The sequence below is a fragment of the Lissotriton vulgaris genome, chromosome 6 (assembly GCF_964263255.1).
Source record: "Lissotriton vulgaris chromosome 6, aLisVul1.2, whole genome shotgun sequence".
Lineage (NCBI taxonomy): Eukaryota > Metazoa > Chordata > Amphibia > Caudata > Salamandridae > Lissotriton > Lissotriton vulgaris.
In genome coordinates this window covers 1841764730-1841789945 of record NC_141694.1, presented here as the reverse complement: position 1 = coordinate 1841789945, position 25216 = coordinate 1841764730, and the positions used below count along the sequence as shown (strand labels likewise).

General features: G+C 47.2%; 1 protein-coding gene across 1 annotated transcript in view; it reads left to right on the top strand.

Moving 5' to 3' along the window:
- The window catches only part of LOC147709613 (cGMP-dependent protein kinase 2-like), a 289096-nt gene that overhangs the window by 58145 nt on the left and 205735 nt on the right, over positions 1-25216 (top strand). The window contains exons 3-5 of the mRNA XM_086928129.1: positions 3576-3705; positions 16420-16586; positions 18165-18278. Of these exons, the coding sequence (XP_086784255.1) occupies positions 3576-3705; positions 16420-16586; positions 18165-18278 (411 nt within the window). The remainder of the gene's footprint in view (positions 1-3575; positions 3706-16419; positions 16587-18164; positions 18279-25216) is intronic.

Sequence of the window (25216 nt, the reverse complement as noted above, 5' to 3'; positions counted from 1 at the left end):
TTGGTTCCTCTTTCTATGTGTCCTGCATTCTGCAGCATGCATAGAATGAGGAAAATGCCATCAATGAATGTTTTTGTGCAGGAAGGTGTCCCTACCTGCATACAAAATGGCGCAGGGGAGAAGGACAGGAATGCTACATAGTTTGTAGATACTGCCCTTTTATTTTGAGGCACAGTTGCTCACCAGGAAGGCTTGCTGCACTGCCGTGTGTCAACATATAGTAAATGAGGCCCTCTATTTTCACCCAACAACCAAGGAACATTCAAAGGCCCAGCTTTCCATTATCTATGGGGAGGGAGGGGGTGAGTCACAGACGAAATCTAAATATTTAACAAATGCACCAACTAGTGTCCTACCCCAAGGATTGGTGTTTCTTTTACAGCTAAAAGCAGACATCCCTCAGGAATATTTACTAATCACAGGCAAATGTCGTCAAGTTTGAGGCTCGTCAGTGGGAGTAAGGACGCCTGACAGTACTGAGGCACAAAGAACTTAAAGCACAAATATTTTTTGCTGTTTCGAATTGGACAAAAGCATTAGCAAAGCCAATAGCTAGACTTTTTATGATGAGACATGCACATTTTTTTTACCTGGGCATCATCAGATGATACCGATGAGTTAGTTATAAAGCATGGTATTTTGTAGTTTGTACATAGGATAAGTAACAACTTAGAACACACTAAGATGCTAAACAAGCACAAACCACGTATCAAATGATCATACATCACTCTGAAATTACTTTTAAATCGAGTAAACCAGAGAATGGGGCTGGTGCATGTTTGTTGGTGCATGTTGGCAGATGCATGTTTCACAGCTCCACCTTAAGATTAGCTTGCTTTATCAACTAGCTCAGCCCTAAGAAATATTTCTAATAACCCACACTTCACTTGATAAAAGGGACACATTTTCAATTGTGGTGTGCATCAATGTTCTATTTTGTTGCCTCCCACCTACATACAATGTAATATAATTGCATGTTTGTGTTTGATCTAAGGTCAGAACAAAAATTAAGTGGTAAACGAAATTAAGTCCATATATCAAGGATTCATTCATTGTAGTCCTGCTTTTGGTTCTATGATATAGAAAGGAAAGCAAGACTATAATAAAGTCTTTCTTCCAATCCAATGTTTTTCACGTAGAAAGAGAAGCATGACTCTAATGAAGACTCTCGCTTTCATACCAAGCAAAGTGAAGGTCATAAAGCAAGCAAACATTTATTATAGTCCTGCTTTTGTTTCTATGAAATTGAAAAGAAAGTAGTACTTAAACGAAGGCCTCCCCCTTACCAACCACTCTTCATTTACATAGGATGACAAGTTGCACTTTAATTAAGGCACCCTTGCAACCAGATTAGTTGAAGTGTAGGCTGAATAGGAAGGGGGCCTTAATTATAGTCTTGCGGGTTTTCCATGGAAATTAAACCCAGTATACGAAGGGAGCCTCCATCATAATTCTGATTTCTTTCTATGTCACAGTACTACTATACTGAAGGCTTCCATGCCACAGAGGTAGGGACATAATCCAGGCCCCGGCGACAGTACAGAAAAGCTGTTGTGAGCTTTAAACAATAATTAAAGAAGGAAATACTTCGCCACCTGTGACAGCGGAGGGAAGTCAACAGGAGCTTAAGAAAGGGAAAAGGTTGCTATCTTGCAAGACTTTGGGATACCCATTTTGGGGTCAGACCGCCTAAATGTGTAAAGAAGAAGAGCAATTGGGGGAGACCATATTAGGATTAGTCTTGCACTCAAATACATAAAAAAATGTAGTTGTTTTATGTACTGCAGTGAAAACAAAACTATGTGTATTGAATCCATGAAGAACATAAAGGCTTCAGTGTGACTGGAAGTGTGATGATTCATTGTAGCTTTGAGAACTACAATAACCCCCCAGACATGGCTTCTAAGCACTCCACAGGAAATGGAAAAATACACCAAAAGCCTAAACAACTTGATGAGTAATCCTCCTCAGAAGCACATTGAATGCATATTTTGGGAAGATTAGTGAGAAAAATCCTGACAGTCAGCTCTGCTATGAAGACAAACCTAATAAAAATGGCAATAATTGTGCCTCGTAGTGTGCAGCCAAGAATAAATATTTCAGAGTTTAACGGCGCGCCAGTCAGCCCAGTGATATGTTGCACTCCCAGCCCTCTGGTTGTGTTCAATGTAGCATGGAGTGTGTGAGATGTGAAAATCAACATTAGGAAATGGACCAGGATATAGTTTCATGTTGACCAAGTTGTTTACTATAGAGTTGTGTCATAGATCTGATTTCTAATGTTGATGTGACCAGTTTATCCAAGGTTGCACCCCCTAGAAAAATCACTTCATTTAGTTTTTCCTGAGTTCTGGTGTCTGCTACCATTTCTATCACTTAGAAACAAGCTGACTCCATGTTGTATTCTTCCGAAACAACTGACACATCATTTATTTTATAATGTATATTGTGGTGCATTGATTAATTGAGACCTTTAAGTTATTGCATTTCTGGTAGAGGTAGCTGAAGTTGTAACTTCCGCCATAGCAAAATTGGGTGAGGATTCCTGATTTCACTTAAGGCGAAGTTAAACTCCTCGACGGCCACTGCAAGGATGGAGTTCCTGCTGTAAACAGACATACTGTCATTGTAAAATGCCTTCGCTCTCTCTCTGGCCACCACAGTGGCGTAACACAAAATGATGGGGTCGCCTGCGGAATTTGAAGGTCACCTGGGACCCCCATATCTCACGTTCATTGGTCATGGGCTGAATGGGGACTACCTAAAGAGTTGGGGCCCCCATTCAGGCTAGGGGCCCAACTGCGCCGCAGGGGCTTGCGTTATGCCCTTGAGTTACCTGCTGCAGCATCCCCCACATACACGAGCTGCGGAGGGCAATAGAGGTGCAAAGTGCAGGTGGCATGTTGTGGATAGCTCTACTAGTGATGGGGTGGGAGCGATGTTGCAAACCATGCACAGCTTCTGTGATGGCGTGGGGTGAACAGAGAAGGGGACAGTCTAAGGTTTGGGGTGCACATAGATTAATCCGAGTTGAGGCAGCGTCGCGCCGCGGGCAGGTAGCAGACTGCTGGCGGGCCTGTAGTAGGGCAGGCTGGATTAAGAACATTTCTAGGCAGGGATTTTGATTGAGCACGGGGAAGGTTAGCTGCCCCAGTCCACCCACTGCCATTTGTGGTGACAGCAAAGCTTCCCACTGCCTCTCTTTTAAAAAAAATTGCAACAGTTGCAAGTTTCTCGACTTCATTGCTTTGCACACCCCTAAACTTGAGAGCAAACTGCACTCTTGTGTGTGCACGCGCAGCTTCAGCGAGGATTTACCAGATGATAATTGTCCATTTAAATCTCTGCGCAAGAAGGGATCAGAGTTGGTGGAATTTGTTTTGCCTCAGTTTGTTTTCTTACCCATGGCCATGTTAAAATTGTTTGGTATTAGTTTGTGATTTAAATCAGGCGGAATTCCTCTGATTTTAATTTCATGTTCTGTGATGGGCTTAGGAAACGTCTGTAATAGAAGCTAAGCACAGAGGCGCGACCATAGGGGCTCATGCTGCCTGTGTGTATTCCTTCCCTCCTAGCGTGCAAGCCAGACAGCGTCCCCGTGGATGAAGCAGATACGGCGAGGAGGACCAGGACCTGCCAGATTGCTCCCGAACCGCTCCTTCGCAGTGTAGACCTGCAGGTGCCAAGAATCCCAAAATCCAACAGGTGAGACCTAAGTTGAAACATATACAACTGAGCATGGGAGCTTCAACAAGGTAAACGATGCAAAGATAATATACCGGGGACTCATGATTGTGGGATCAAACTCACAGACTGAGAAGATTACATTTTCTTCGATGGTTGAAACTTGGTGCTTGCAAAAAAATCGAAGCGATATCTGGCCTTTGCAAATTGCAGTGGCAAGGATTCTAAAATAACAGTAAATAGGCTATTAAGCTGTTCCAGCCTGCATAGACTGTTCCCAGAGCACAACAGTTATTATATTGTGAGCTGGGAGAGGCACTTACAGAGAGTGCTCAATAAACTGAGTTGCCACAAATAGTTAACCCTCTGAGCTATCTTATCACGGACAGTCACAGGAGCAAGTTATAGAGCATACTGACATTCATATAGCACAAACCATAGGTTGAAAATCCTTCTGTTGCTTGACATTTTTTTGGGCAGATTAGAGGTTAGACTGAGAAATATGCCCAGGGATACCGCTCTGCCTGCTTACAGGTATCTTGGCGTTCCTTGACCTGGGAGTCTTGGGTGCAGGAACACTTGGCGCTATTTACCTCCACCTGACAAAATCAAATGTGGGCCCTGCAGGGGGTGAGGGCACAAGTGCAGCCCAGCCCCTACCTGAGTCACTCCTTTAGACTGGGGTTCGCGTGAATCCCCCTCCCTGCCATTCCACAGCCTGGTCACAAATCTCTTGCCCAAGGTATGTTTCTTCTTGTCTTTCGTTTTTTTTTTTTTAAAGCTTTATTTTTTCCGGTTTTTACACAGAGACAAAATAGCAATGATACAATGCAGTTGAGAATGAGGACCAATGATGGAGCGTCATCATGGTAGATCAGGCAAAACACATTCACATAGAATAGCAGCTGAAAGTAATGCAATGTGGTCAAAGAGTAAAAATGCATCAAGCACCAAAAATGCACCATAACACAATAATCAAATAATGAAGATGCAGCACCCAAGTTCAGGTGAGAGGGAGCATGTCGGACAGCAGGACCACTCTGGATACCTTGAGTGCACCATATGTAGATTTCCGCTCACCTACAGAGAGGCCCTCAGCCCACCCCCTCCGGAGCAATGCCAGCCGACACCTTTCAGTCTTGTGCTGCCCTACACCGGGATATATACTCCTTTTATGGTCCCCAGATGTCCACTGGTCTTGATGAACTGGGGAGCAGAGTACTGAACTCCTCACAATTGACATTGCAAAACACTAGGCTTTTCAACCAGGATTGAAGAGTGGGGAGCGTCTGCTACCCCATAAAAGTGCAATTTCATGTTAAGCCAAAAGGAATCCCAGTGTGGCCAGCTTAGGAACCTTCCTGGGGAAATTAACAACATAGCCCAGTAGTGCAATCTCAGGAGTAGGCAAAAGTTGCATGGACAATATGTCCCCTAACGTAGAGTGCACACTTGTCCAGTACTGATGAATTTTAGGACGTGTCTAGGTAAGGTGGGCAAAGTCTGCAAAGGGTGACAAGCATTTCTGACAACAGTGGTGTGGTCTGGAGTTGTCAATTCTATGGGAGTGGGCTGGGGTAAAATACATCCTGCGGAGAAACTTACAATGAAGTAGTTTGTGTCTGCTGTTCAAGGAGATGTCAACGGTGGCCCTGCAGCACTGCTCCCACTGATCGTCAGAGATAGGCTTGCCCAAGTCAACCTCCCATGCTGCTCGCACCCTAGAATCATCCACTGGTCTAATCGTGCAACACTGCCTATATAATTTGGATATCAAATGTGCCCCAGCTGGGCTCTGTATCAGCAGTGTAAGGGGAGGAGTAGGTTCAGGGGCAGAGGCAAACCTGGACCGGAGAGAGGACCGCACCCGAGTCAGGACAAAGGAATCCATAAATGTAGGCTCACTAAAGCGGGCCTCTTCCGTCATCGAAAATGCATGCTCGTCTAGGAAAAAGTCACCAAACGTGTGCGCTTGGAATTTCCCCAGGGTGCGATGGACCAAGGCCTCCCCAGTAATCGGGAGCAAGGTAGGATTAGGCAAAGGTAAGGCAGGAGAATACAATAAATCAAACCCCAACAGTCTGCGTAATGTGTCCCAGGCCCAGCATGTGGTAGAAACTGTTTGAACATCGCTCGGGTCCCGGGGGTAGCCCGAGGGAAGGATGGTAAGGAGCTGGCGTGGGAGAACAAGATCAGCCTCTGGCTTCAAATATGGAATGCATGTGTCCGGGTGGAACCAAGCAAATGCATAGCAGCACTGTGCAACCAGATAATGCAAATAAAAATCAGGTACCCCAAGCCCACCTCTCTCTTGTGGCATAGTAAGAATCTTCCAACTGACTCGGGGAGTCTTGTCCCCCAAACTAATCGCAATAGTAGTGAACGCATCTGTAGAAAGAATACCTTAGTGAGAGGGATGGGAATGTTGTTAAAGAGGTACAGAAACTGGGGCAGAACGACCATCTTAATGATGGCGACTCTGCCTGCCATAGATAGCGGCAGACACATCCATTTCGTGACCTGTGACTCTAACGAGCTAATTGCTCTGCCATAGTTAAGTCGGATCATAGTAGCAGTGTCGAGATGAATGTATACTCCGAGGTATTTAACCGCGTCGTCACACCATTCCAGCCGGAACTCGCATTGCCAGGCCGTGGTGCCTGCAGTAAGGGGGAATATAACGGATTTATGCCAATTAATGCTGAGTCCAGAAAACCTCCTGAACCGAACAATTTCAAAGATCAGGGGAGCTAAGTTCAAGTGGGGAATCCTGACATAGAGAACGGTGTCATCGGCATATAGGGAGATTAAAAGAGGCCGCGATGTAAGTGCTTCTCTTGAAATTGCCGAACTAAAGGGTCCATGACCAAAATGAAGAGCAGCGGAGATAGAGGACAGCCTTGTCTCGTGCAGCGGGACAAGGGAAAAGGATCAGAGAGAGTGCCATTAAGGCACAGTCTGGCAGTAGGCTTAGTGTATAACAGAGCCACCGTAGCAACGAAACACTCAGGCATGCCCATGCGGCGCATGACCGACAAAAAAAGGGCCATTCAAGAGAATCAACTGCCTTTTCGGCATCAAGAAGTATAGCAGCGGCGGGAGTGGAGGGCTCGATTCTGTGCAACACTGTAAACAAAGTCAGAAGATTCAAAGAAGTGGACCTATATGGGACAAAACCCGACTGCACCGGAGAAATAATAAATTCCATCAATAATGACAACCTAATCGCAACAACCTTGGCCAGAATTTTATAGTCGAGGTTCAATAGGGACAATGGCCTGTAGGAGCCACACAGCTTGGGGTCCTTACCTGGTTTGGGCAAGAGTATGATCACCGCCTCCCTAAATGTGGGGGGAAGAATACCGACTTCAAGCACCTCGGCGTAGACCTCTACTAAGCGCGGTACCAGGATGTCTTTATACACCTTATAGAAATCGGCGGAAAAACCATCAAGACCAGGTGCCGAGGATGCACGTAGAGCATCGATGGCCTCAACAATGCTATCTGGAGTGATGGGAGTCAGGAGAAATTCCTGCATATAACGTTCCAAATAGACCAAAACGATCTCAGATAAATAATCCCCTTGGTCGCTTAAAACACTGGACAAACGAGAAGTATAAAGTGATTTGTAATATGAGAGAAATAGGTCGCAAACATCCGGGGTGGAATGTAAAGAGTTCAAGTTCAAGTTCAAGTTTAGAATTTGTATAGCGCACTACTCACCCAGAGGGTCTCAAGGTGCTTGAGGGAGGGGGGTGCTTTACTTATCGAATATCCAAGTTTTAAGTTGTTTTCTGAAGGAGAGGTGCTTCTGTGTAAGGCGAAGGTGGGCGGGGAGAGAATTCCATGTTTTGGCCGCTAAGTAGGAGAAGGATCTTCCTCCTATGGTGGATCTATGGATGCGTGGAATTGCGGCGAGGGCTTGATTGGACGAACGTAGTTGGCGGATGGGGGTGTAAAAGGACAGGCGTGTGTTGAGGCATTCAGGTCCTAGGTCGTAGAGGGCTTTGTGTGCGTGGGTGAGGAGACGGAACGTAATTCTCTTGTTGACGGGGAGCCAGTGGAGGTCTTTCAGGTGGCCGGAAATGTGAGCTTGGCGGGGGATGTCTAGTATGAGTCTGGCTGAGGCGTTTTGGATGCGTTGAAGTTTTTTCTGAAGTTTGGTTGTGGTTCCGGCGTAAAGGGTGTTTCCGTAGTCCAATCGGCTTGTGACCAGTGCGTGGGAGACCGTCTTTCTTATTTCGGTGGGGATCCAACGGAAGATTTTTTTGAGCATGCGTAGGATATTGAAGCATGATGATGAGACGGCGTTAACTTGTCTGGTCATCAAGAGGGAGGAGTCCAGGATGAAGCCTAGGTTACGTGCGTGGTCCGTAGGAATGGGTGCGTTTCCCAGGGCCGGTGGCCACCATGAGTCGTCCCAGGCGGAGGGGGATGAACCTAGTGTGAGGACTTCCGTTTTGTCCGAGTTCAGTTTTAAACGGCTGTTCTTCTTCCATTTGGCTACTTCTTTCATCCCTTCGTGTAGGTTGGTTTTGGTGGTGTTTGGGTCTTTGGTGAGGGAGAGGATCAGCTGGGTGTCGTCTGCGTAGGAAATGATGTTGAGGTTGTGTTGGCGCGCGATGGTTGCGAGGGGGCTCATGTATACGTTGAAGAGGGTGGGACTGTGTGATGATCCTTGTGGTAAGCCACAGATGACTTCGGTGGCCTCAGATTTAAAAGGGGGGAGGCGGACTCTCTGGGTTCTTCCGGCGAGGAACGAGATGATCCAGTCTAATGCTTTTCCTTGTATTCCGACGTTGCTGAGGCGTTGTATGAGGGTGCTATGACAGACAGTGTCGGAAGCTGCGGAGAGGTCAAGTAGGATAAGGGCGGTTGTTTCTCCGTTGTCCAGTAGAGTTCGAATGTTGTCTGTTGCTGCGATGAGTGCGGTCTCGGTGCTGTGTTTGGCTCGGAAGCCGGACTGTGAAGGGTCGAGGGATTTGTTGGATTCGAGGAGGGCGGAGAGCGCAGTAATGTAGGTAGAGCTACGTGGAGGACGCAGAGTATTGGCCAGCAGCCTGCCAGGGTGATCACCCTCACCGTAGCTCGTGCCACATGGTGCCTGCTAAGGAACGATAGCCCTCTTTCGGCAGCCTCTCTAAACTCCAATAACAACTCTAACCGCCTCGCCCCAATGGGCGCAGAGGACGAGATGAGTGCATCACAATCTAAGGCAGCGAGCTCACGCTCGACACGGTTCAAAGTAGAGCAAATTTCACGCAGGACGCCGGCGTGCTTTGAAATGCAAACCCCCCTGAAGTAGGCTTTGAAGCCCTCCCAAAGAACCGCCCAGGTGTCAACTGACCCGGTGTTTAGCTCAAAGTAATCTTCAATAGCCTGCCTGACCTCCTCGTTAAAAACAGTGTCCAACAAGGCTCGGCCAGGGAACCGCCACTGCCTCTCATAGCTCCCAGCCCTGGGAATGTTCAGTTGCAGGACCACCGCAGAGTGATCCGAGAGGGTGCGGGGGAGGGTTAGGACAGTCTCAATCCATCCAGCCATCCCAGGGGATCCTAGCCAGTAGTCAATCCTCGTCCAAGTGTTGTGAAACCCAGAATAATGAGTGAAACGGGGTGGTGAGCTTGCATTTGGAGTTCCATGCCAACTAATGAATATTTTGTGCATATGTCCCTGAGGGCCTGACAGGCACGGGGTTTGGCGTTCGGGGATGCAGCAATACTGTCTCTAGTGGGGTCCATCAAAAGATTAAAGTCCCCTCCCATTAACAAAAGCCCGGTGTCCATCGAGAGGAGATAAGCCAGTAAAGCCTGAAAAAAGGACGGGGAGTCAGTGTTCGGGCCATATATCCCCACCAAAGTAACTTTATGTCCCATCATCAAACCAGTAACTATCAAAAAGCACCCGTCGGGATCCTGACTCGTGTTGTAGAGTGCAAATTGAACCCTCTTGTGTATAAAGATGGAAACCCCTCTTGCATACCTGCTGTAATTGGAAAAGAACCTGTGGGGACCCCAGCTAGAGGAGATCGGGACCCATTCTGGGCCTGACAGGTGAGTTTCTTGCATAAAGATTATATCGATCTTGTGTCGAGCAACATAATTGAGAACTTGTCTACGTTTTCTGGTGTTATTTAGACCATGCACGTTCCTTGTCATCCGTGAAAGCCCGGAAGGACCTGGTACATTACCTAGCTGCACCATCTAAACCGCATTAGTACAATCCAAACTATGTGTGCATCTGATCCAAACCACAAACTAACCATAGACATCTGAAATCTGCAAAAACCATTATTAAGAAAACAACGGGTCCCCCCCACCCAACCGCTTACAGACCCTAAGAGGCAAACCCAAATATGGGTAACACTGCACGTCTGTGATAGGAATCTAATCGTGTCAAAAGGAGCAGATGTGGCACAGTGCATCAAACAAACAATAAAGAAAACCATAGTGGTATTCACCACGCCGGTCGGGCAAAACAGCAATCAAATACTTTGTAATGCGGAGCATATGGAAGAATGGAGAAACATTAGTAGGACACATTAAAGGAACACAATAACATGCAAAGCGGTCAACCAGTCCTGGGTTGGGAGAAGAGGTCCACGCTTGTCTGCGACGCCTGCGTCGGTGGGAAAGGAGACCTCGGCCCCCCAGCCGCAGCCATATGGTCTCTCTTGTAGTCTCTGAAAAACTCCTGTGCCTCATTTGGAGTGTCGAAAACCCGTGACCTGCCGTTTATGTCCACCTTAAGTCGAGCTGGATAGAGCATGCCATAGCGGAGACCCAAGTTCTTCAACATTGCTTTGACCCCCTGGAATTTGCACCTAGCCTCCTGCACTATGATCGTGAAATCAGGGAAAAAAGAGAGCTTGGTCCCTTGCCACTGGACCTCTCCTGAGTCACGAGTAGCATGCAAAGCAGTGTCTCTGTCCCGAAAGTTCATGAGCCTAGCGATGATGGGTCTTGGAGGTAAACCAGGCCTAGGACGAGGGTCCAACGATCTGTGGGCGAGTTCGACCACAAAACCCTGAGTGAAAGATTCCCTGCCAAAGAGGTCCGTGAGTAGCTGTTCAACAAATGAGTCCATGCGGCCAGTGGCTGTCGTCTCCGGGACACCAAGAATGCGAATATTGTTGCGGCGACTCCTGGCCTCCAAATCTTCATTCTTTATAGCGTCATCTTTGAAGGTCTTCTCGACTCGTTCCAGCCGTTTTAAAGTGGAGGAGGCACCGTCCCCGATGTCCGACACCCTGGACTCCACCACATCCAATCTGCGATCGTGAACCGGGATTTTCTTATTCATATCAGCCAGTTTTTTATCCAGATCATCTAACCGGCCATCCAGAGCCTTAAAACCCGCTGTCATTTCAGCGAGCAGGGCCGCGGCCAGGGGGGACGAGCACTCAGCGTCCTGAGGGAGTGAGGCCTCCGCGGACTGTTCAGCCGGGGCATCTGTCGCAGCGCCAGCCGTTTTATCAAACTGGAGCTTGGTCTGCTTAGGGTCCTTCTTCACCATTGTCGCGGAGTGTGGAATGGGGACCAATGCTGCACAGAACAGTTAGAGCACCGCTTTACAGGTCAATCTCAGAGTGGGGGCTCACTAAGTGGATGCAGAAGACTCAGCCAGCTAATGTACGTGTAGATGTAAATGACGGACTACGACCAAGGTGAGGCGATAGGCAGCTCCGGACACAAAGTAGAGACAGCCCAGCGATAGCCGGCGGTGGTTCCAGTTCAAATCAGGGGGCGTCAGGGAATGATGTAGATATCCGCCACTAGACCACGTCAAGTAGAGCAGAAAGCGTGGGGAGCCGTCCAGGAGCAGGCCCCCAAACAGCGCCGGTGCCGCAGGTGAAAAAGGCCGGGGCCAGGCACAGCACAGGAGACGGGCAGGTATGTCTGGACGCCGGGGGCCGCAGGGGACCCAGGAGTCACCGCAATGTCCGGGCAGGTACCAGAGAGCAGGGCCACAGGAGTGGGCGTTGCAGCAAAGGCACAGTGTTACGGCCGCAGAGGCAGGCCAGCCCAAAGCAGCAGGGCTGGAGCGGGCCGCAAATAGTTGGTGGTGAGGGGCCCAATTTAGGCTACGCCGTTACCAGCGCCCCCAGGGAGCCCCCCGACCAGAACGGGACGGAGCCGCAAGCACCGGGGAATGACCCCTAGTGTGGGCCCCTATACACCCCCGGCAGAAGGGCACCCCCAAGGGCCGAGGGGTGGAAGTCCAGCCAGCCCAAACCACCACAATGTGGCCCACACACCCGTCCCCCACCCGCGACCCGGATCCCTCCGCAGGCCCACCCCCCCAAGCCCGCTGATCCCAGCAATCTAGGTCCCGGCTCCAGGGCACGCACCAGGCCGCAAAGGCCCGAAACCCGCCCCTGGCCCAGGGACCCGACCGGAGAGGGCGGCAGACGGGGAGCGAGCAGCGGGGGGGAGATCTAACGGGCAGAAACGGGCAGCAAGGCCACAAACAGGGCAGCTATGGGCGCGGACTCACCATACCCCCGGCAGCGCCGCTCGGACATGACGTAGGCCGCAGCTTCGTCCCAGCCCCCACAGGCATCTGCGCTCCTACTGGTCAGATCCTGCACTCCTCTCGGACGTCAGATCTTGCTCCACAAGGTCCCGGGCACTATAGGATGGTGTCCGGTTGCAGGAGATCGCTCCTATATCGGGCGAAGAGCAAGCATACACGCCCGACCGGCGTAGCTTCAGGCAGATGTGGCCATCTTGGTCACCACCGTGGCCATGCCCCCTTCTTCTTGTCTTTCTTTGATCTGTGGGTGCCCCTGCACCCAGGGGTGCTGTCAATGTCTGGATGCTGTGAATGTCTTTCTAGTGCCTTTCTTGTTCCACAGGGCCGCCCTGCACTTGTTACATATGTGAAATGTGTCAAGTGTATGCATGAGAGGATACCAATTAGGCGGAAAAACCCACAAAGTGCAAAAAGACCTTCCTGGCAACACTAGTATGTCTTTGTTGAAGATAACAACTGATACAGAAGTTGATAACCAAAGTGGCAAAACCACTCTGAAATCAGGGTAGAGAAACAGCCCATCATTAGGTGTTCAAGAAGAAAGTATCCCACAAGAATACTGCAGATGAGAAAGAAAGCGAAATTTAAGGGGCAAACATGCCTCAAAGAGCGTGATGAAAGCCTCCTTAGATACGGAGTAGGCCGAAAATGACACTACAGGAAAAAAATAGGATTGACTCGAACTTGGATTGAGAACTTCAGGCAACAAACAAGGGGAAGGCGGCCATCTTGGATAGGAATAGACTTAAGATCAGCCATGCTGTCGCTGGCAGAAGAAGGACCACAAATGTGACATCTTTCCTTTCCCCTATACCCATTGCGTTTTGACAGCTATTTCCTTAGCCCGCTGCTTCACACAGCACGCAGATCACCCCTCTCATTGCCAGGAAAACGTTAACACTCGCTGGGCAGATGGAAGAAGATACCAAACTGTGTATGGAGTACGAAGACCTAAAACGCTTTGCATTCTCTTCCATGGACGCGAGGACAAGTTAAAGTCCCCCGCCTCTAGTGTGACTGATTGTCAGATGAAAGAGATGCAAGGGATGGAACACAGCAGCCATGCTTCACAGGCAGCCTGGTGACAGTGCCAGGGAGCAGCCTGGTGACAGTGCCAGGGAGCAGCCTGGTGACAGTGCCAGGGAGCAGCCTGTTGACAGTGCTAGGGAGCAGCCTGGTGACAGTGCCAGGGAGCAGCCTGGTGACAGTGCCAGGGAGAAGCCTGGTGACAGTGCCAGGGAGCAGCCTGGTGACAGAGCCAGGGAGCAGCCTGGTGACAGAGCCAGGGAGCAGCCTGGTGACAGTGCCAGGGAGCAGCCTGGTGACAGTGCCAGGGAGCAGCCTGGTGACAGTGCCAGGGAGCAGCCTGGTGACAGTGCCAGGGAGCAGCCTGTTGACAGTGCTAGGGAGCAGCCTGGTGACAGTGCCAGGGAGCAGCCTGGTGACAGTGCCAGGGAGCAGCCTGGTGACAGTGCCAGGGAGCAGCCTGGTGACAGAGCCAGGGAGCAGCCTGGTGACAGTGCCAGGGAGCAGCCTGTTGACAGTGCTAGGGAGCAGCCTGGTGACAGTGCCAGGGAGCAGCCTGGTGACAGTGCCAGGGAGCAGCCTGGTGACAGTGCCAGGGAGCAGCCTGGTGACAGAGCCAGGGAGCAGCCTGGTGACAGAGCCAGGGAGCAGCCTGGTGACACTGCCAGGGAGCAGCCTGGTGACAGTGCCAGGGAGCAGCCTGGTGACAGTGCCAGGGAGCAGCCTGGTGACAGAGCCAGGGAGCAGCCTGGTGACAGAGCCAGGGAGCAGCCTGGTGACAGAGCCAGGGAGCAGCCTGGTGACACTGCCAGGGAGCAGCCTGGTGACAGTGCCAGGGAGCAGCCTGGTGACAGTGCCAGGGAGCAGCCTGGTGACAGAGCCAGGGAGCAGCCTGGTGACAGTGCCAGGGAGCAGCCTGGTGACAGTGCCAGGGAGCAGCCTGGTGACACTGCCAGGGAGCAGCCTGGTGACAGTGCCAGGGAGCAGCCTGGTGACAGAGCCAGGGAGCAGCCTGGTGACAGAGCCAGGGAGCAGCCTGGTGACAGTGCCAGGGAGCAGCCTGGTGACAGTGCCAGGGAGCAGCCTGGTGACACTGCCAGGGAGCAGCCTGGTGACAGTGCCAGGGAGCAGCCTGGTGACAGTGCCAGGGAGCAGCCTGGTGACAGAGCCAGGGAGCAGCCTGGTGACAGAGCCAGGGAGCAGCCTGGTGACAGTGCCAGGGAGCAGCCTGGTGACAGTGCCAGGGAGCAGCCTGGTGACAGTGCCAGGGAGCAGGCTGGTTGCAGTGCCAGTGAGTTTGAAGCTGGCCTACAGCAGCGGGTCTTGCTTGGGCTGCACACTGATAATCATTGATTTTTGCAACTTTTGAAAACACTGGAAAACTCTGAAAATCCCAACCAAAATTCACAACAAATAGAAACAGAGGACAGGGAAGCACAGTAATCGAATATGAATATTTGTTTGTTTGTTTATAATCTTTGAAGATGTCACTTTTGTGATTGTGTGATTAATGAGACAATGATATATTCCTTGTCTATATATGTTTTAGTTGCAAAAAAATTAAGATTACCCGTTAAAAAACATAGGGGTATATTTGCAAGGCAATGTTGGATCGTGGAGCTGTGTCAAATTTGGCAGCACCACGCTCCGACATTTCCAAAATGCAGGTATGCGCCTTATATACAACAATATGGCTCACCCCTATGTTTTTCCTAAGCAAAACACCATTAATTATTGTTTATGTGCAGGAAGGTGTTCCTTCCTGCACATAAACAATCAATAATGGCGATTTATTACTTATATGTGTGCTGCCGAGTGCTGCACCCATAGAAGTAGCAACTCATCATTATTTAATGATTGTTTAAGTGCAGGGAGGGGCACCTTCCTGCACTTAAACAATCATTCATGACGTTTTGATCTTTCTATGTGTAATGCAGAATGCAGCACACACAGAAACAGCAAAAACGGGGAGAAATAAAAGTATTTCTCCTCGTTTCGCCATTCTAACTCCTCCTATTGCAAGGCGTTAGTTTATGGCGCTGCCTCAGATTTAGATATCCTTGTAAATCTAGGGCAGCATCAAAAAGCAATGGGTTTTGTGGCGGAACGCCCAAAGCAACATCATCTACGTTTGTACAAGGAGGCGTTAAGCCACAAAAAGTAGCTTTACACAGCTTTGTAAATATAAAGAGGGGCATAGTGCACTAGAACGTCGCTAAAAGTGATGTTCTGGTGGCGATGCCCCTTTTAAATCTGCCTCCAAAGGTAGAAGCAAGGATGACTGAGGGATGGCAAAATTATACATCAGTAATCGGAGATGGTAAATGCAAAATGTAGATAAATTATGGTAGCCTGGGTGATAAGAAACTATGTATCAGGTTGGGATTAAGGGACACTGGAAGCATGGATGGATGTAGGGGAGCGTCTTGCTGTTGAACGGGGATGAGCGCAGGTGAGTGGTGGCCAGATGGTTTTGAGGCTGCAGGTGGGCAGGAAGGGTTGAGTGAAGTTGAATGTTGTTAAGTGAGATCATTAACTAGTGTTTAGTGTTGAAGAGGGTTGTGAAAGAATGCTCACAATCGAATGTCAGTAGTGTGAATGTGGGTAGAGGGTTTTGTGAAGACATCTCTGTTTACCTAGATGTGTCATCACATAGCAGATAAATAGCATATACCTGTTTGTGGTACCATCATGCACTTCATAACTGTGTCTCCTTATAAGCAGCGTGTTCCAGATAGCTTGATGCCCCCATGGGGAAATCAGAGTTGAGCATTTGGCAATGAGTTGAGCAATTTTGGCATTGGCCACTGTTAGCCAACACTGAATTCACAAAGTAAACTCAATGGTATACATTGCCAAAGAACTGTCTAAAAACACACCTACTAAGACATGGTGTACATACTAAAATGCCCTATACAAGTTTACCAATCACTCACTCTCTTAGCTGTGTTACTACAGCCAAATTATTATCTGCTACAACAGTGACAAACAGGTTCGTCCATTTCTGCCATTACTATGCTTTGTAAATGACTCATGTGTTGTGCTGTTGTTTGTAACTGCTGGTGGGACTATACTTAGCTCAAACTTCAGTGCTGATCATGAAGCCGCCAGTGATGGTAAGAGCTCGGCTTCTATTCCACATGTCTCTGAATGCCGCTGTCCCTTGTGTCTCAGTGAGATTCGGCAGATCATCAAAGCCATTCATTTGAATGACTTCCTGCGGCGGCTGGATGAGCTGCAGGTCAGCGCCATGGTGGAGTGCTTCCGGAGTGTCCACTACCACCCACGGGAGACGATCATCAGTGAAGGCTCCGCGGGGACCACCATGTACATCGTGGCAGGTGGAGTTGCAGTGCTTTCTTAACATGTTTCGGTAATGGTGGAAGAAAATCATGGGTCTGCGTAGGAATGGTAGTCGCAAAAAAGTGATAACTTAGTCAATGTACAGATGAAGTCTACTCATGAAAATAAGTCATGGGTCTTACCGATGATAAACTTTTCCATTGGCATATACTCCAAACATGATAGTCAACATTTGTTTAAGCTCAAGATTTTCACTATTCGAAAAACAGTTCTCAGCAGATAGCAACCAGCATGATCCAATTAATTTACTAGCACTCCACATTCGCAGTTCAAAGCTGGGGGCTGAACCCTGACAGCCTCATGGGGACAATTGCTTCCTTACATGCTGCTGTATAAAAACTTAATAAAACAGATTTGAACAAAAAAAATGGGGAAAACTGTGCAATAACCTCACGGCAAAGGTTTATGTTGTGGATGACTATTTAAAGTTCAGAAAATGCCCACAGATTAAACTTTCCATTACAGCCAATGGGAGCATGATTTCCACCATGTTGTTCCATCTCTCAGCTCCCATTATGCTCTTGTCCTGATCCATGCCTTTGTCCTGTAGCAGTCTTAGGAAGACATGTGCTTCACTTTCTACAAGACATACATGGCAAACCAGTTTTGTTAATTTTACTTGGTGAGAATTATAAATAATTTGGCCTTTGATAAATTATAAAGATTTGCATCATCCAAAAAGTAGATGAAATATATTTTACATCATGTCCTTACAATGTAATAGGCAATATGATCTTTCTTAGTTGTTTTGTCTGAATACAAAAGTTTGTGTAGTATAATATATAGTTACCTTCACTGTATATTTGTTGGGCGATATTTTTGTGTTTGATACTTGGACATACAATCCCTTTTAGTTTCTACTCTTAGCAGTTCTCCAAGTCCCTTCGTAGCTGGTTTCAAGTGAAGATGGATCTTGTGCGTATAAGCAGTACCCCTTCATTTACAGTGTTGGAGCAAAGCCAGTAAGAGAAGCCAAAAAGGTTCTGGGTGCACAAGGCGATAAATCATAGTACAAGACCAAAGGTGGAGCAAAACAGTACATAGAGTAAGCAGTCTTATGGCAAGAAAGACATTAGAAGATGAGAACAACACAGTGGCACTTACCTGCTTTTACTGCTCATCTATTTAAGTTGCACTGTGAGCTCTGCATTGTTTCTGAAACCAGGCGCAAATGCTGATGGCGCCCAATTTCAAATCATACGATAAGTGGACATGGAACTCTGTATTTCCCAGTGCAAATTCTATCAGGTAACAGGTGGAAAAATTGTGGAGGAAAAACAGTGCCGAAAGTGGAGGACTGTAGTTATACTGGACCTTAAGACAGAAAAAGCAAGTTATTTGCCATCCTGACTAGGTAAATTTGTGATTGGTCATGGAAGGTTGGCCGGAATAATAGTGTTACTGCCTGGTAATGACACTTTCCTGGTTTAATGTCCGCACTGGATTCAGGGATTTGATGGTGTCTGCTGTACCCACCTCACCCTCACTCCTGTGTCCACTCTGTAGTAGAAGGAAGGAGTTGCTTCTGTTATATTTTTTTGGTTCTTGTTTTTCAGAAGGGGAGCTGCTGGTGACCCAGTTTGGTCGCCATCTACGAACTCTGTCAACGGGGACGGTGTTTGGGGAACTAGCCATCCTGTACGACTGCAAGAGGACCTCTACAGTCAAAGGTAAGCGATAGTAATCATCACTAAAGGTTGATGATGGTCATGTCGCACACTTATCAATCAATCAATCAATCAATCTAATCGATTTTATAGAGTACTGTGTAAAGAAGGAACCGGAGACACAGATAACATTAGGATGTAAAATATAACACATCTCCTTCTCAATAATAAATCAAAAGGGAAAAGGAACGTGACCCGGTTGAGACAGCACGAGAAGGAAAGCAGAACTGAACAAACTCAATCACACTTAAAATCATGTAACTTAATTGGTGGCTTTACAACCCTACCGTATATGCTCACCATAGGTTCATTCCTGACCATGCTATTGGGGGAAGAAACTTCATCAACATCAGAACTAAGCTGTTCATGGTTAGTACTGCTTGGACTAGCATTAAATGGGTTAACTTCTGGTAATTCCCCACTAGAACTACTACAACTGCATTCATGAACGGGTGTGCTCCCAACACATCCTACGAGCATCACCATCCAGAATCCATTCATAGTCTGGGGAAAAGGAAGGACCTTGGTTATCAGAAATGCAATGAAAGGGGGAGGCAATGGCACCACCCCGGCACAAAGACAATGATCAAAAATGCCAGGTTTTGCCGTCACTCAAAAGGGCAGAGTTACAGAAACTTTCTTAACCTCCATGGGTTGTGAGAAGTGACTTTGCCCCTTTTTTTGCAAAAACAGGGTTCCGTACCCTGACTCTGTCACCCACTTGAATGTCAACCTTTTTGCATGCATCTTTCGAGTCATAATATTTTTTGCTCTTCATTTGTGAGTGTAGTTTTTTTTTTTTACTTTTGTCGGGAGACCAAAAACTCTTTTTGGGGTGGACCAACCCACATTATCTTTGGTGGTGGGGGTTCTTCCTCTTAGTAGTACAAAAGGACTGGTACCCGTAGACTCACAAGGAGTCTCCCGGAAAGTCCAAAGGTTGTGGATAAGTTGTTTCCTCCATGAGAGGTTAATAGATATACATTTTTCCAATGCAATCAGGGGTCGAAGGAATCGGTGGAAGACTTTGTAGCTGCATTACAGAATTTAGCACTAACTTGCAGGTTTGGTAAATTGCATGACAAATTTATTCGTGACCAAATTGTCATGCGATCTGCTAGTAAGAACATCCAAGAGAAATTGTGGGCGAAGGGAGAATTGCCACTTGAGGAAGTCATTGAAATTGTCAAATGCACAGAATTAACTGGTAGATGTGCAAAAGCAGTTTAGCAAAAAGAGAAGTCCACCACGGATGACAATCTACTGTTGCCAAAGTCATTCCATCTAAGAATCCTCATAATAAACTGTGTTCAAACTCTCTACAAAAGAAAGAGTATACTGGCACTAAGAAAAATGTCCGATGATAGGAAATGTTTTAGATGTGGTAGTAGATACCATCCAGCAAATGATAAAATATGTCCGGCATTAAAGCAGAAATATACAAGATGTGGGTTAATTGGGCATTTTATGGCAATTTGTCAGAGGAAACAGAGAGGTGGTAGAAATGTAAAAGTGGTGGTACCTGAGGAACATGAGGAAGCATGTTATTCTAATGATGAGGATACAAATTTATTTGTGTTAAAAATTGTCGATAATATGTTAAGCAAAGGAAAAAAATGATGTGTCATTTAAGTATTGGAGGTGTGGAGATTTCAATCGTTGCAGATTCTGGATCTCCTTATACCATTATAAATGAGAATGTGTGGTTGGAGAAATGTGTTCCTGTTAATGGAAGACACTTGCTAAATCCTGATATATCCCCTAAAACATTCACAGGGGAAACTATTGACATGCTGGGTTTCAGGGAATTGCAGTTTCAATTTAAGACACGTCAAATGTTAGGAAAGCTATATGTCTCTAAGGTCGGCCCTTCTGTTTTAGGATGGATCAATCGAGGAAATTTAGGAATAATTCTGGATCTGAACAGCCCTGATCTATTACTATTATTGCAAACTGAATAGGATTACAAAAATGTGATTGTCAAAAGGTATCCTAATGTATTTTCTGAAAACATTGGTAAACTTAAAGGATTTGTCCATATGATTAAGTTGAAAGATAATCGTCCCTTGCATACACAAATCTAGAAATATCCCTTTTTCCATCATTGAAGAAGTGGAAAAAGAACTCATAAGATTACAAGAGTCTGGCATCATTGAACCCGTAGAGTCAGCCGAGTGGGTTTCACCTTTGGTAATCGCAAAGAAATCCAATGGCAAACTCCGCCTATGTGTTGATCAGATAACATTAGGATGTAAAATATAACACACTGCTCATCACCCGCAAGGCTATCCAGGCGCTGAGTGCCAAGCTGCTCGGGTGGGATCAATCGAACAACCAGGGCTTGAGTCCCTTTCTGAATTCCCCACGATAGGGTGAAGTTAGAGGTGCATGGGGAGGATGTCCCGTACTCCGGTCTCCCACGGTTAACACACGTCACCTGAAATCCTGCCATTCTAACGACTGCCCTCCAGCACAGGGCCTCACTGCAGTAATTTGCAGGCAACTGTTTCAGGCACTTTATCCAATAGTCCTGATGATGATCCAATATCTTACAGATAAGAATCGAAATGCCGTCGACATAGTTGTCAACCTTATTTCACAGTGATCCTCACATTTGATATTGTGTAAAGTTGACCTTTGTAATTGTTGTTTCACAATCTGTATATTGCTTTAGAGAAACAACCACAAACTGCCTGAGCCATTTTACTTCGTTTGTCTGTTTTACATATGGGTAGAGAGATACAGGCTTGTATCCTACTGTCATTGGACTCGCAATTCTGTTCTATTTTCTTAAACTATTTTGCATATTAAAACTGCCTTTATCCGGTTGGATACTGTCATAAATATAGCACTGACTGGGTCTATGTTCATCTTATATATATTCTTAATTTTCCCAGGGACCCCTGTCTCTTGTAAAAAATTAGTTCCCAAGGTCCCTGACCGATCATTATTGGGTTCCCTTGTTTTTGTTTACATACTTACCTAGGACTCCGGCATTGTATTGTGGGCATGGCACACAGGGATGTGTGCCGTGTCAAATCTTCCCTTTTTCTGCTCCAGAACAAGTGGCCTGCAATGGCAGTGTGTGGGTGTTAAGGTACAGGGCTTCTAAGGTTGGTACAATAGGTGCTGCAGCCCTTAGAGGCCTTTCGTGGTCACCGTGCCCTTGGAACCCATGGTACCTTTTACAAGGGGATGACCTGTGTCCAGCAATGTGCTAACTCTGGGTGCAACTGTACAGTTTTGGGGAAGAACACAGGCCCTGGGAACCTAATTGGCAGGGACCCAGGGCATATCTACTCAGGTTGCATCAGATGTCAGGCAAAAAGTCTGGGGGGTAACCATGCAAAAAAGGGCACTTTTCTACAAACCTTGCGATAAACAGTGTTTTCCCTAAGTTCCAGTGTGGGTGAAAGGGGAGCAACAGAGAAAAGGAAGGGAAAGGGGAGGAGTGACGCCTGGATTGGAGTATGCTGTGCACGGAATGGAGTCTGCTTCTGTTTGAACTCTGTACCAGCCTCCAAATATGTTCTCGATGACTGAACATACCAAGTGACCATACTAGAAGAAGATGACATCAATAAATTCTAGAAAATTCTTTAGACATAAAGTTATGTGTAGGTCGTTTAGACCTTAGATTCATAGGCTTCTTGGCAAGAGATGCTATCACGAGCCCAGGCTGATAAATCCAGTTTTATATTGTTTTATGATGTATTGCAGTTTAACAATTGTCTTTTTATGGCTTATCTTGTTAAACCCGAAATAAAGATTTTGAATCGAATCCATAAATCCAGTCACTGCTTCTTTTCAAAACAGAACCAAAAAAGTTTCAAAAAAGTTAAACTCAGACGAGGCGCACATGTAAGTCTGCTCTGGACCTGAGTGACGAGATATCCTTGCAAATATATCTTCCCTCTGTAATGTGTGATGTTCCTCTTTTCAGCCTTCAACATACAGATTTGTGTCCCAACACTTTCTTGCCCACCACACTGACTAATAAGGCATTTTTAAGATCATGTGACTGCTGTTTTTTGGAGAAAATAACCCAGATGAATATGTTTGTACATTTGCTATTAGTAATAGACGAATGATTATGTTTACGCGGACTTCCTACATTGTTTAGCAAACAATATGCAGATCTGTCCACCAAAATCCCATTACTTTCCTGAGCAATATACATTTACTCCCCTCATTTCATATATTGGGGCCTCATTTCGTTCACATCATATTTAATGTGAAAGCTGTGCATCAGGAAGACACTCACAGTCCACGTGTGCAAACGTCCACAGTTCACACCCACATGCATTCATCTGGAGTTTCTAATGTGCCACTTCTTCAACATGACACCCCCACTATCACGACCCGTGGTGTGTCACAGACGGAGGGCAGTGGCAGGAGTGTCTGCAGGGGCGTAGCTTTAGGGGTGGGGGTGTTTGGGGTGTTACATCACCCAATAAATGTATTTTTTGATAAGTAGCTGGGTGCAGTGTTTTATGTCGGGTATAGTGAGGTGTCTCTCTATTTCTTCAGGAATTTTTACACACAGACAAACACACACACACTCTCTTCCTCTCTTTGTTTGCAATGACTTCGAATATGTTGGTTATTGGCAGAGCTACGCCCCTGCTAATCTGCAGGGCCGGACTGGCTACCGGGCAGTTTGGCATGCTGCTGAGCTGGGGGGTGATTTTGTTCATGGAGACCCGCTTGTGCTAAACGAAATTCATTTTGCATTAATTATTTCAAAGCACACACAGGTCTCCATGAACGAAATCAGCCCCCATCGATGTGAAATCAGCCCCCAGCTCAGCAGCATTCGAAACTGCCCGGTAGTCAGTCCGGCCCTGCTAATCTGAGCTATTAAGTGTATACCGTAATCCATTTAGCTTTTACTCCTTTACGGTTTTGCATTAAGTCCATTGGGAAAAAACACAGTTGATGGACAGAATGCAGAACAATGTCTTACATTCACCCCAGTACAAGGATCTGGGCCTAAATCCATCGTTTTTTTGCACTCCACACCACCCTATGTCAGACAATGGCTATATGCAAATCAGTCTTGACCCTGTGCCTCATGGGAACAGTCCAGCCCGAACTACCAAGCCATGTCTTTCCTAGACCGGAATCAAGCATCCAAGGACCGGTTTCTGGCTATCAGCCTTCTTCAGCCTGGATAGCTTGACTCCAGTGATGTGGAGAGCCTGGGACTCACGTCTGAGTATACCCAGCACACTCGGGGTGAAAATTGCAAAAAACACAGTTGATGGACAGAATGTAGAACAATGTCATACATTCACCCCAGTACAAGGATCTGGGCCTAAATTCATCGTTTTTTTGCACTCCACACCACCCTGGGTTAGACACTGGCTATATGCAAATCAGCCTTGACCCTGTGCCTCATGGCAACAGTCCTTGGATGCTTGATTCCGGTCTAGGAAAGACATGTCTTGGTAGTTCGGGCTGGACTGCTCCCATGAGGCACAGGGTCAAGGCTGACTTGCATATAGCCATTGTCTGACCTAGGGTGGTGTGGAGTGCATAAAAACGATGGATTTAGGCCACATCTTTGTACTGGGGTGAATGTAAGACATTGTTCTGCATTCTGTCCATCAACTGTGTTTTTTGCAATTTTCACCCCGAGTGGGCTGGGTATGCTCAGACGTGCGTCCCAGGCTCTCCACATCACTGGAGTCAAGCTATCCAGGCTGAAGAAGGCTGATAGCCAGAAACCGGTCCTTGCATGCTTGATTCCGGTCTAGGAAAGACATGACTTGGTAGTTTGGGCTGGACTGTTCCCATGAGGCACAGGGTCAAGGCTGATTTGCATATAGCCATTGTCTGACCTAGGGTGGTGTGGAGTGCAAAAAAACAATGGATTTAGGCCCAGATCTTTGTACTGGGGTGAATGTAAGACATTGTTCTGCATTCTGTCCATCAACTGTGTTTTTTGCAATTTTCACCCCGAGTGGCCTGGGTATGCTCAGACGTGAGTCCCAGGCTCTCCACATCACTAGAGTCAAGCTATCCAGGCTGAAGAAGGCTGATAGCCAGAAACCAGTCCTTGGATGCTTGATTCCGGTCTTGGAAAGACATGGCTTGGTAGTTCGGGCTGGACTGTTCCCATGAGGCACAGGGTCAAGGCTGACTTGCATATAGCCATTGTCTGACCTAGGGTGGTGTGGAGTGCAAAAAAACGACGGATTTAGGCCCAGATCTTTGTACTGGGGTGAATGTAAGACATTGTTCTGCATTCTGTCCATCAACTGTGTTTTTTGCAATTTTCACCCCGAGTGGGCTGGGTATGCTCAGACGTGAGTCCCAGGCTCTCCACATCACTGGAGTCAAGCTATCCAGGCCGAAGAAGGCTGATAGCCAGAAACCGGTCCTTGGATGCTTGATTCCGGTCTAGGAAAGACATGGCTTGGTAGTTCGGGCTGGACTGTTCCCATGAGGCACAGGGTCAAGGCTGATTTGCATATAGCCATTGTCTGACCTAGGGTGGTGTGGAGTGCTTAAAAACGATGGATTTAGGCCCAGATCTCTGTACTGGGGTGAATGTAAGACATTGTTCTGCATTCTGTCCATCAACTGTGTTTTTTGCGATTTTCACCCCGAGTGGGCTGGGTATGCTCAGACGTGAGTCCCAGGCTCTCCACATCACTGGAGTCAAGCTATCCAGGCTGAAGAAGGCTGATAGCCAGAAACCGGTCCTTGGATGCTTGATTCCGGTCTAGGAAAGACATGGCTTGGTAGTTCGGGCTGGACTGTTTCCATGAGGCACAGGGTCAAGGCTGATTTGCATATAGCCATTGTCTGACCTAGGGTGGTGTGGAGTGCAACAAAACGATGGATTTAGGCCCAGATCTTTGTACTGGAGTGAATGTAAGACATTGTTCTGCATTCTGTCCATCAACTGTGTTTTTTGCAATTTTCACCAAGAG